This window comes from Diuraphis noxia, unplaced genomic scaffold (assembly GCF_037042655.1).
Source record: "Diuraphis noxia isolate RWA-SAM2 unplaced genomic scaffold, SU_Dnox_SAM2 contig0003, whole genome shotgun sequence".
NCBI classification, from domain to species: domain Eukaryota; kingdom Metazoa; phylum Arthropoda; class Insecta; order Hemiptera; family Aphididae; genus Diuraphis; species Diuraphis noxia.
This window is the reverse complement of record NW_028301713.1, coordinates 54,498,637-54,511,328: the sequence shown is the minus strand read 5'-3', so window position 1 is coordinate 54,511,328 and position 12,692 is coordinate 54,498,637. Positions and strand designations below refer to the sequence as shown.

At 25.4% G+C, this 12,692-nt stretch overlaps 1 protein-coding gene across 1 annotated transcript; it reads left to right on the top strand.

Annotated features, from left to right (window-relative positions):
* Positions 1 to 3,075: 3,075 nt before the first annotated feature.
* Positions 3,076 to 12,328, top strand: LOC107162848 (androgen-induced gene 1 protein-like). Its single transcript, XM_089222950.1, has 5 exons — positions 3,076 to 3,666; positions 7,031 to 7,168; positions 8,860 to 9,077; positions 11,723 to 11,891; positions 12,012 to 12,328. Exons 1-5 carry the CDS (start codon positions 3,484 to 3,486, stop codon positions 12,036 to 12,038), a joined length of 735 nt encoding a protein of 244 aa, XP_089079076.1. The 5' UTR covers positions 3,076 to 3,483; the 3' UTR covers positions 12,039 to 12,328.
* Positions 12,329 to 12,692: the final 364 nt, after the last annotated feature.

Here is a 12,692-nt window from a genome sequence, read left to right as displayed (position 1 = left end):
AGTATACATCTATACTCAATGCTACTAGGAGCACGGAAAGTATTCAGCCGACCGTATGGGAATGCGCGCGGCGCGGCGGGTCACATGTTTGATAACATTATGGTGTTAAATAATTTGCAATTTTTCTCGAAACTAAAAAAAATATTAAAAATCAGGAAATTAATGAAAATAAAATTTTGAAACATCAATATTTTCAGAAAAATAAGCTTTACAAAATGGCTATCTTTATTTTTTTTGGAAATAGTTAAATATAAAAATATATTTTTTAACTTTTTTACAAAACATTAAAATATGAAACAATTGTAGTTCTTATCCCTATGAGTTTTATTACAAAACCAGAATTTCGATATCACCATTATTATTTTGGGAGATATCGGCGGCGTCCCAAGGCTGGACATTAACGAGTTAAAAAGTTAAAGTTAAGTTAAAAAGTTAAGTTACTTTTAACTAAGTTATTTAACGAGTTACTTTTATTTTCAAAAGTAACATCCAGCTTAACGAGTTTCTTTTTTTTTAAACAACTTCTAACTTAACGAGTTAATTTATTAATTTGTCCTAATATAAATTTCATATATCTAAAATTATATTTTGATTTTTATAACTTATTGATATTATATATACATATATGTATATTACATATATAAAAATAATAATTGTGGAAATAACCAAATACTTTACGATATGAATGTGAGTTTTGCATTATTTCTATATTTTAAATTTCAATAGATATTAGAATAACGTGTATAAGTACAACTATCTACCTATATAAAATTTGGGAAACGATTTACGAGTAATAATAATAGTATTAGATAATAATATTTTATTTTATTCTGCTTATTCGCAGAAAATATGTATATATATAATATATTATTATAAAACAAAAATGTTATATATGTGTAATTTATCTAATTAAATCCTAATAACAAATTTAATAATTACAATTTACAAATTTAATGGGTATCAACAAGAAAAAAAATTTTTAAGTTAAGCCATCATTTTGGAAAACGTGTAGTTAAAAAAATACATTGAAATAATTTATTTGTTTTGTTAGATTTTATAATTGATTGAAGTATGTAAGTAGTACTTACTAAGTACCTACTGTAATTAATACAATTACATATGTTTATTGAAAATAGTTAGACTTCCATTATACTGTGTTATTTGTTAAGCTTTGATAAAAATGTATGATAATTTATTGTACATGAAAAAAGAAAATTAACTTATTTTTAACTAAGTTAAGTTACTTTTTTTCAAATTAACTTTTAACTTTTAACGAGTTAAATAAATAAGAAAACTAACTTTAAACTTTAAACTTAACTTACATTTTTCTGTATTAACTTAACTTAACGAGTTAAAATAATTAGTTAACTTCCCCAGCCTCATATCGCAATGGGTAAATCCTCACGGGACACCCTGCAATATTAAGCCGATAATTATTTTAATAAATTTATTTTACTGACTAAAAAATAGTAAATATTAATCATAGCTATTTCCTATATAAATAAATAATATTACCCAAATTGTTTAATGTTGGTAGTCCATCTTTATTTTACATAAAATTGTACAAGGTTATTCCCATAGCAGTTAACAATAAACACTAAGATTATTTAAGTTGATTTTTTACGGTTAAAATGACGATTTTTTTGAAAAATGTATTATATTTTAAAGTGAAATAAAAGAATTATATACAAATGTAACTATCAGATAAATTTAACGGTCTGAGATCAGGGATATCTCGCTTGCAACTTTATTTATGCATAAATTTAAGATGGTTATATACAATAATACATTATCAAAATAAAAATATTTTTTAATATACTATATTTATTCGTATAATATGTTGCTATAAATTATCAAATTTAAAAAAGTATAGTTTTTTTTTTAAATTATGATTTGGACCGTTTCCTTTTAAAAAGATCACTTTTTGATGTACAATAAATTCTACTATACAATAAAATGCCTATGCCAATATTATAAATAATTGAGAAGTGAAAAATAAATCCTGCGATAACGTAGTAGGTACAATATGATTTATATGACAACTGTATTATATTAAATAGGATACATTAACATAGGCCAAATTATACAAGTCAAACCAAGGCTCGACCTCATACTGACTTAATTGAATTTAGAATTAAATTAAAAAACTTATTTTGCAATTAGAATTTTGTTCATATTTATCATTTTGCCTGTCCTAATAAAATTGTCTAGTTTTGCTTATGTGTATATTAATATTATTTAGTTATGTATAGGTAATCGATCAAAAATGTTATGATTAGATAATATTGCAGTATTTGATAGGTCATAAAATACATGGGTAACGTATACAATATATGTGGAATATTTTTATAGACATAAAATTTGTTTAGAGGTCAAATTGATATTGAAAGGCGTTCTTAACTTTTAATTGATTATAGCCGTAAACGCTCACAGAAACACAAATAATAGTATATAGGGTGAATACTAACAGTGAATGCTTATTATTTTGAAACAATATATGCATTTTGGAAAATTTTATTTTTGAAAAAATTAAATATTGAGTAATTATACAATTTTTTTTATTGTCTCTTATTTTTCCCCATTATTTTTGTTGATCACAACTTTTAATTTTTTTAATAACTGCACCAAAACCTATAGGTATTTTAAATTTTATAGATATACTTAGAAAACGTTTTAAAAATAATGTTGACTCAATGGTATGGAAATGTGTGCGATCATTTAAAAAATTACAAATCGATGTTAGACTAATCTACAAACATTGTCAAGAAAGAAGAGCAATATGCCAATATATAAAATGTTAGGTTTGCACAATTTCAAATATTAATTTAAAAAAAAGAGAGAACATGTAATAAAATATTGAGAGAATCATCTTGTGGCTATAGTATGTCATTAGTCATTATACAATTTACCAATATATTATGATAGTTCAATTATTAATTAATCCGGTAGTATGGCTTACTGGCATACGTTTAAAGTCCAATGGGCCTGTCTTATCTATATCGAAACCGTATACCTATTATAGGTACCTATAGTAGTTAGTATACACTATGCATAGAATATTTATATTCATACGTCAGTGTCTCGTTAATAATACACTATGTATATTATAGGCATGATAATATCAATAATATATATATATATAAAGATTTAACTGTTGATTGTTGATCGTATACCGGCGATTGAATCGGATCCACGCGGTCGAGTCAATTCGTTTTTGTCGTTTTCACTGGATCAGATACCACGGAAAGTAGAAGACAACAAAAATAATCAAATACATACTGATTTTTGATAGTTATTATACGTGCTCGAAAAATACGGTTTTACACGAATTATTCGTTTTTTGTGATATAAATTTATAATATTTATTATTGGTTCATAATATAATAATTGGCATGTAGACTAATTTAACTTAGGTGGCACGTTTTTTTTCGCACGTTAAGTATAATATATCATTATATTGGATAAAATCGGTTATAACTAATAATGACCGCCGAAGCTAAGACCTGCACCATGGACGCCATCAACAAGGGCGTACATCTATCAGGTGCCGTGCTCTTTACTTATTCACTATACTATTATTATACCTACGTCAACATACCAGCTCGTCTTAACCCCTTGGATGAGGCCTTCGGCGGGAAATTCAAATATCTAACCTTCTGCAATATGGTAAGTACCTATATCTTTAATATTATACACGTCGTTACGTTGCATCATTCTTTATCGAATTTGATTCTTTGCAAATTAGTTTTCATCTCTGTAATACCTACCTTCTGCTGAATATTATGGACATTTGAATACGAAGTTTGTGATTTTAATAAATATTGAATATTTTTACTGAGTTATATTGTCTCTATTCCATGCAGAACACTGTGAATTTAAAATTTAATTTTCTAGAATTTTCTGATGGAACTCACTGATGCAGTGATTCAGCCTTCACTTAAAACTATCCATTATAGGTGTCTTTATTTTCGTTTATTTCTATATTATTATTATTACTTTTGGCTAAGTGTATTACGTGAGGCTTTACACTTAGTGAATTTAACAGCGCAAAACAACAGTTCTAATTTAATATAAGTTCATTAGTAAATTTAGATTGTTAGACAACTTTCAAAGTGTATAGACTATACCTCGGACTATACTTTCAGTTTCAAGTATACAAAAAATTTTTAGCTGCTGCATTACTATCTTTCCAATAGTAAGGTTTGGATCAAATCATGTTCATCATCTTAAATTTTTGTCATTTTTTTGAATTTAAAGTTTAAATTTTAGGTTGTCTACAAATATAAAAATGTCCAAATTAATTTGTAGCTGATAGTGCTGATAGTGCATACAGTTTTTTAAAACGAAATGTTAAGTATCAATACAAAAAAAGCGGGTAAATTGTGGATGTCACTCTGCTGTACAGTAGGTTTACAAGTGGGTATTACTGTAATGGATGGAATTAAATTTGAATCCAATGATATTATATCATTGTATACGAAAAACGATTCTGAGCGGAAACGGGTTATCTATCTAGTATCCAATATTATAGATTATTAAAAATGTTCAAATCTTAGATTTAAAAAGAATTTTTTTTATGAATTTCTAGTTCAAAATAATTTGCGAATTTTTGTGATTTACGTGATTTTTACATATGTTGTCAAAATTCAAACTTTGAATGCTTATAAAAAAAAATTGTGGCTATATATTTATTTTATTTTTCAACTGCTATTGTAAATATATGTTAGGAGCCTTGTATTAAATTTTCAAATCTTAGAATTAAAAAGAAAAACTTTTATGAATTTCTATATAAGATAATTTGAACATTGCCGTAATTTTTACGTATTTAGTCAAAATTTGAACTTTAAATGCTTATAAAAATATAAAATTTTTATCGATATTTATAGAAAAAAAATTTAAAAAGTCAAAAAATTAAAATGTCAGTAAACTGCTCAAAACAAATCTAAATATTTTAAAAATTTCATAAAATATATAAAATGCCTATATAAACATCCAGTGAAAATTTCAAGTATCTGCGGTCATTTGTTTTAGAGTTACATCAAAATAAGAAAATCGCTAAATGTGAAATCCAGTGAAAATCCAATGTTGTAAAAATTTAAATTTCAAAAGCTCATAAAAATGTAATTTGAATTTCCGGTGGACATTTCTTTTGTGATAAACATTGACAAACTTGTAAGGAATCTTGTATTAAATTTTTAAATCTATGATTTAAAAAGAATTTTTTTTATGAATTTCTAGCTTAAAATAATTTGCGCATTTTTGTGATTTTTACGTATTTTGTCAAAATTCAAACTTTGAATGCTTATAAAAATAAATTGTGACTGAATTTATTTTATTTTTCAACTGCTATTGTAACAATATGTTAAGAGCCTTGTATTAAATTTTCTGCGTAACAAATAAATTTTTATCGATATTAATTTAAAAAAAAAAACTAATAATGATCGAAAATTTCAAATACCTATGAATAGTTCAACTTAAGTCGAACATTTTTTTAAATTGCATGGTGGATAGAATATACTTATATAAACATTTGGTGAAAATTTCATGTATCTATGGTGATTTTTTTAAAGTTACATCAAAAACCAAAATCAACTTTGTCGAAAACTGATTGTGCGTAAAATTTACCGTTTTTCCCTTAATTTTTAGTTTGTTTTTCTCGATTATTTAGAAAAGTATTAAGAATTTTTCACATTTGACCCCCCAAAGTACCAACTAGATTCACTTTCTAATCGAACGAGGTACTGAAGTCAAAATCGAAGCACTTTTACTGCCCCAAAACGTGAAGACAGATACAAAAAAAAAAACACACACATCATGGTAAAATCAGTAACATTCATCGCTCCGCTCAGAATCTAAAATTGTCTATAGCTTTAAATTTTAAGTGTTACTTAAATAAAATTTTAGATATTATAAATTTATCTATTAATCATTATATTATCTTATTTATATTTGTCATGCGTCTAAGTATGTAACTGTTTTAACTTACTAAATAAAACTTTTAATTATTCTTTCCAAATAATATTTTGTACTAATAACTGCATTGTAATAACATGATGATTGATAAAAATAAAAGTAGCGAAAAAGTTAAAAAAATATTCATGGATCATCCTGGATGAAGTCAAAACATTTAAACGTCAGTTTAAGCAAAAAAAATCTTATACACTTTTTGCTGTTAATGCGAAGCAAGGTAAAAGTTAAAGATTTTCTAATGATGAAAATGAAGTCTATCAAACTTTGAAAGTTATCCTACAATCTCTAAAAATGTTGTACTTACTAATAATTTTATGAGATTGTTTTAAATGTTGGCTTATTTTGCTGTTGAGTTCACGATGAGGGTGTATTTTAATTGACACAAACACGAATTTTCAACTACAGTGATGTATTACGTAATTATTAACAGTTGAAACCTCAAACAGGAGACAATATTAAAGTGTTAAGCTTAGGTAATTAGATTACTAATATTCTTCTGTATAATATATTGTAAGGCTTTTGAAGTCATGTAATTTAGCGTTTAAAATTACTGAAGAGTTGCACGTTGTAAAAATATGTTGGGTGTTATAAAATTTTTCCTAGGTATTTAGGTAGCTACAAAGATTTAATTAGATTGGAAATTAATAAAAATAGTTTTAAACCGTTATATACCTCATTTTTGTGAATATTTTTAATTATTTTTGATTTAAATAAGGTAGTTCAGATTCAGTTATTGATATAAAATAATTTATTATTGCTTATTGCCTTATTCAAATTCAAAGAAATTAACCTTAATGTTCTATGATAATATTCACTGTACTCAACTATCCTACATTTAAATTAAATTTTTATTGTGAACTTTATTAAACATAAACAAAATAGAAAGCTCTAAATTTAGCCGAAAAATGTCAAAATGTAATTCTGATTATAGTAGAACACATAATATATTAGAGTTTATTTCTTAGACTATATATATACCTAAATAAAAATTAGAATCAACCGAATGTCTGAATTATTTACAGTAAAATAACAGTAGGTACAATATTGTTTTTTTTCACAGGTCATTCAAACGATTTTTTACCTGTACGCAGTGTTTGTCGATCATATCGCCGTGCGCACTTGCTCTGTCGTCACGTCAGAGTCGTTGAAAAGGAGCAAACACAATTTTTTCACAATTTTTGCATTTCCACTGTCGATGGTAATATGCAGTTTTTTTTACAAGTTACAATACAAACCGATATAATATAAAGAAATGAAAACTTAAGATCAATGTCCGTATATATATATAAGTACCTAAATCCGTTTATATTTAAGTAAAAACTTAAAAACTTCCCACTATATAATAATAGGTTTCCAATGTTTCCATTCCAATGTTAGTCATTATTCATTGAGTAGTCACTGTAATAGATACACATTATATGTATATAGGTACATACATATAATGTGTATAGGTTATGTGTTCAGTTTGAATTCAATGATGATTGATGAATCATACATTCATACTGTATTCACAAAAACAATTATTTTCACCGTAGATGGATGTGCAAACGTCTATTTTTAAGAAGATAACTATAATAGAATCTGCCTATCTTTATATAATAGTAAAATTACTAGATTTTAAGTGCATATTGATATATTGTACATATATAAATTAAAGCATTATATTACATATTAAACAATCAAAATTGTTGGGTAGATTTCTTATAATTTATAAAGCATTCCAAAAAATTAGAATTTATAATAAGTCGAGCTAATTATACATAGTTTTTGCAATTATGTCAACGCAACTTTAACTACTTCCTCAGTCATTTCTCTCATAACATAATTTATATACCAGTATAAATTATGCCAATATTTTTATGACAAGCACTGTTAAAACTATTTCAGTTTTATTCTAATTCCAGTCCAAACATATAGTGAGATATTAATTTGTAACAAAACAAATGAATAAGACTAATATTTTATATCACTGAATGGTCAGGGCTCCCACAGAGTTATACTCAGGGGAGAGGCAAAATGAAACTAGATTCTATAACCATTCTAGATAAATTATTCTGTACAGACATAAAAGTATTAATCCACTGATAAAGTGATAAACACTAAGCAAAAGTCTATGGTATTAAATATGAAATAAGTAAATGAATTAAAAGCCATAATAATTAGCAAACGGCTTTCGATGCTCTAAAAAATTAAAAAATAATTTATTACACTTTAACTGAATTTTTTTGTAATGCTCTAAAAAAATGATGTTCAAATAATGTTTAACAATGAAAAAAAGTACTTAAAAATTCTATTCTAACATATAAATTCTTATTCTTATTAATTATTTGTATGATTTTTTATTCACCTTCTTTTTACACTGGAAATTGTATCGGTAAAAACATAGTAAATAATCAAAATTAAAGTAGGAATAAGGCAAAAAATTAATATTTTATTCTTTTATAATGAATCAATACTAAATTTGTATTATTTTTTTTCATTCTTATATAAAAATGATTCAAAAAGTAAAAAAGTTATAAAAATGCAAAATAAAAGTTACATTTTTGAATTTCTTGATATAGAAATGAACTTTGTGCTTAGAAAATGTTTTGGGAATAATTCGGAAAAAATACAATTTGCATTAAAATCCGTTCCCTGGTCATAATAAGAACATATTATAACGGATTTTATATCACCGATAAATATAATTATTTGATAATAAAATTATATTATATTATATAATGAGGCTTAGATATTAGTATAAAGTTTTATGTTTTTATAATTTATCATATTAAAGTATAAATTGACATACCTATTATAAAAGTTTAATATCATAGAAACAATAAACGAATTTAAAATTTAAAATATTTAAAATTCATTCTTAATTAAATTGTTGATTATTGTTTACAGTTTATTGCCGTAAGCTTTTGGCCAATGTGGTTTGCTGACAAATCTTTAGTTATGCCTATGCACTATGATCTATACTTTCCGTCTTGGCTGAATCATGTAACACATGCGCATATTTTTATATTTGCAATATTGGAAATGATCACGACTTACAGAGAATATCCATCTAGGATTACAGGATTATCTGTTTTTATTACTTTTAAACTTTGTTATTTGATTTGGTAAGTATTATTTGAATTTTTTCATAGTAAGTTATAAATAAAGTGTAACACAAGTACTATTAAGGTAAAATTAGTCACTTAAGAGGACGCTATACATAACCATTTGTTGTCTCTGTCTTACAAGTGTATAACATAGCAAATTTAAGCACAGCCGATCACATTTAGCTCCGTTAGTTTACAAATTAGAATGAATCGACCTATAATTAAACTTTATATTAAGAACATTATTTGTGTTTGTATGAAGGTTTTTTATGATAATTCAATTTTGTAGCAAGTTATGCGTATATAAAAAAGCGTAAATTAAAAATGTTCATAACTCACTTAAAAACTAAGTTATCGTAAAAAACCCACATCAAAACACAGATAATGTTCTTAATATCAAGATTCATTATAGGTTAATTTACTCTATTTTTTAAACTAATGGAATTAAACGTGATCTGCTAAGCGTAAATTTTCTTTGTTACGCACTTGTAAGATGGAAACAACAAATATGTGTGTAACGTTCTCGTAATGTGCTTTAAATGCTTTAATAAATTAAAAACAGATAATGATAATAATTATTAATATGCATAAAAGACGTAATATGCGTTTAACCTTCGCTGGTAAAATTACTCATTTTAAAACTAAAATCAAATCAAAAAAAAAAAATGAAGACTTAAAATATTTCTTCTATAACGGTTGTATTTATTACAATATAACTGTTTTTAATACGAAAATGTATATAGGTACTGATTTTTTGTTTAGTAATTATTTATTTTTTTTTTTTAATATTAAAATTATTGAAGAAATAACTATTTTTATTGCAGGCTACAGTTTGAGACCACTGATCTGTATAATATAATATATATGTATATATTTATTTTATTTTTTGATATGATTAGAATGGGCAATAACTCAATGGCCAAAATATTCAAAGATAAAATCCGCATAATTCCCAAAAAAAATGGTGAATTATATTATTTATATGTCTGTAGTGATCATGAAATATTGACTTGAGATAATGTTACTATGAAATGTAATTGATATTTGATATTGTCTCATAACCCGACATTTTTGTAAAAAAAAATAATAAAATATTTTGTCAAAAAAATTTAAATTCCAATCAATACATTTATAGCTAAAAACTATAATTAAGATAATTTATTTGGGGGTTCCTATTTATAAGGATAGGTAAAATTATAATTTATTATTTAGTGCTTGCCTAAATAATAGGTATAGTATTATTAACTAAAATTATATTATTGAATAGGTAGGTAGGTATTATATATTTATACATTAAAATGTAATACATTTTTTATGTTTATTAACGTTTTATTATTTACTAGCCCTCCGTGCTAGTATTATTTACATCGGCCAAAAAATCGTATAGGAAAATTTGAAAATAGAACGTTGGTCGATTTCATTTGGAAATTAGTGATCTAAAAAAATAGGCACAATTTGTTCCTATATTAAATATGTAAATATGAGAGATGGAAAAGTGGTGAAAGCCAATATCTATTTAGTACACCTAAAACTATTAGAAATTATGGGAGAAAGTAGAGTACTCGTATATATATATATAACTAGGTATATCATCAAAGGTCGACGTAATGCACCACCAATCCCGGCACCGTCGTCGATAATACGAAAAAAAGGTATATTAATATATTATCAAATTCAGAATAATAAAAAAGTAGGATAAATTTATACATAGACATTTTAAAGAAGATGAAAACTGAAAAAAATTATTAATTATATAATAATAATGGATTTAAAATTTAAATTATTTAATTTACTTTTGTTTGAATAATAAACGCATGCGTGGGTTACCGTTTAAGTACCTACCTATAAAATAAACTATAAAACACCTTTCAAGACGCCAAGTCTCGAGGAATCAATTTATATGAAATTTTGTTGGGGCATCTGTTATCCCATGGTTAATGAAAAAAGTTCCTCACGATTGGTTGACTGTGGATGCCAGACGGTGGTTGTAAATTGTAATTGGCGCGTATTTGAAATTTGGAAGTAAACCAGTCACCAGATAATAGCTACCCACCAAAATCTTTTGAAAATTACTTCATTGATTGGTTGACCTTATATCATTACCGTTATACTTTAAGTTAGGGGTAGAGGTAGAAGTTCTATAATTATTTTGATAGCTGAATATATAGTAGGTACCTACAAATTAATAATTAATATTTATACTACTTACTACTGCAATGAAAACAATAAAAATAAATATATAATTAAGTGGTGAGTTACGGGGAGTCACCTCCACACTGCAGCTCAACAGCTTGACTGTCCTATACTAATTTCTCTGAACTTACCACGAACGCCTCGAGTATCATAATATATAGGTATGCACTCAGTAGTTTTATGAATCTGGACTGAGTATCATACATGAAAGATGAAACTCGATTTTGTTTTATTTATTTAATTTAATTCATGGATATAAATGAATATAATCTCAAAAATGCAGAGTACCATATATGATACTCAAGATAGAATTATCAAGTATAATTGTATAAGTAAAATCATTGATTATAAATAGTACTATTTATAATTAATAGTAAAATATTAAGGGAAATAATATTTTGTGATAATACTATAACATAATAAAATTAAATATCAAATGTACATACTAAAATAATGAGACATATTTGCAGGATTAACTATGTGTTTTACAAGAGTGGCATGTGGGTTTACCCCATTCTTGCAAAATTGAATTTGCCATTGCGAGTGATGTTCTTTACGGGATCTTTTTTATATGCTCCAATTACGTATTTAGTTGGTGAATATATGAACAATGCATACTGGGGCGTTCGTTCTTCAAATGTAAGTTAATGTCGACATTTTATAATTTGTTTCTATGACCATTATATAGTGTACAATAATATTAATACCTATTTATGCCATTAATGATTGTTGTATTTATGTATATTATATTTGTTGCAGAAATCAAATAGTTCGAAGAGAGAATAAAACCAATAAAATTATAAAATATTAATATAACATTGTACTCAATATTGTACCTATGTTTAATGTTGTACCTTAATGTCTAGATTTATATACCTTTGAATCTTATATATAATGCGTTATTTTTGATTTGTATAAAATATTAAAATATATAAGAATATGATCTTTTAGTGGGTATACCTATGTCCTATATAGGTTATGCATAATTTATTATAATATTCATATATTATATCTACGTGTAATATAATAATATATACCTACTATATGTATAATATAACGTGTTATGGAGGTATTAACTTTTGTCAATTATATAATCATTTATTTGATAATAGCAAACATTTTTGCAGCAGTCAGAGCTAAGTGCTTAATAATTAATACTTTTACTATAAAGGCACGTGTTGTAGGTATATCCGCCCGCGCGGTATAACATTAATTAATTGTTTTGAATTTACATTTGTATACCAAACGAGTGGCAGCTTGCAGCTATGAATGTCATTAATGATCATTTATTAATGTACCTAAATTGTAATGCAATATGTATTATATAGAAATATAGAATTGGTAAGTATATAGGCATATCGCATATAGATAGGTACCAATTAGCAATATTGTCATCATAGAATTCACGAATGACAATTGACAGTCACCCGTAATTGCCAT

Excerpts from the sequence above, each read along its gene's own strand:
- LOC107162848 (XM_089222950.1), top strand. The coding sequence starts at position 3,484 with ATGACCGCCGAAGCTAAGACCTGCACCATGGACGCCATCAACAAGGGC. Across the intron at positions 3,667-7,030 it reads ATCTAACCTTCTGCAATATG|GTCATTCAAACGATTTTTTA; the intron begins GTAAGTACCTAT and ends TTTTTTTCACAG. Across the intron at positions 11,892-12,011 it reads GGGGCGTTCGTTCTTCAAAT|AAATCAAATAGTTCGAAGAG; the intron begins GTAAGTTAATGT and ends TATTTGTTGCAG.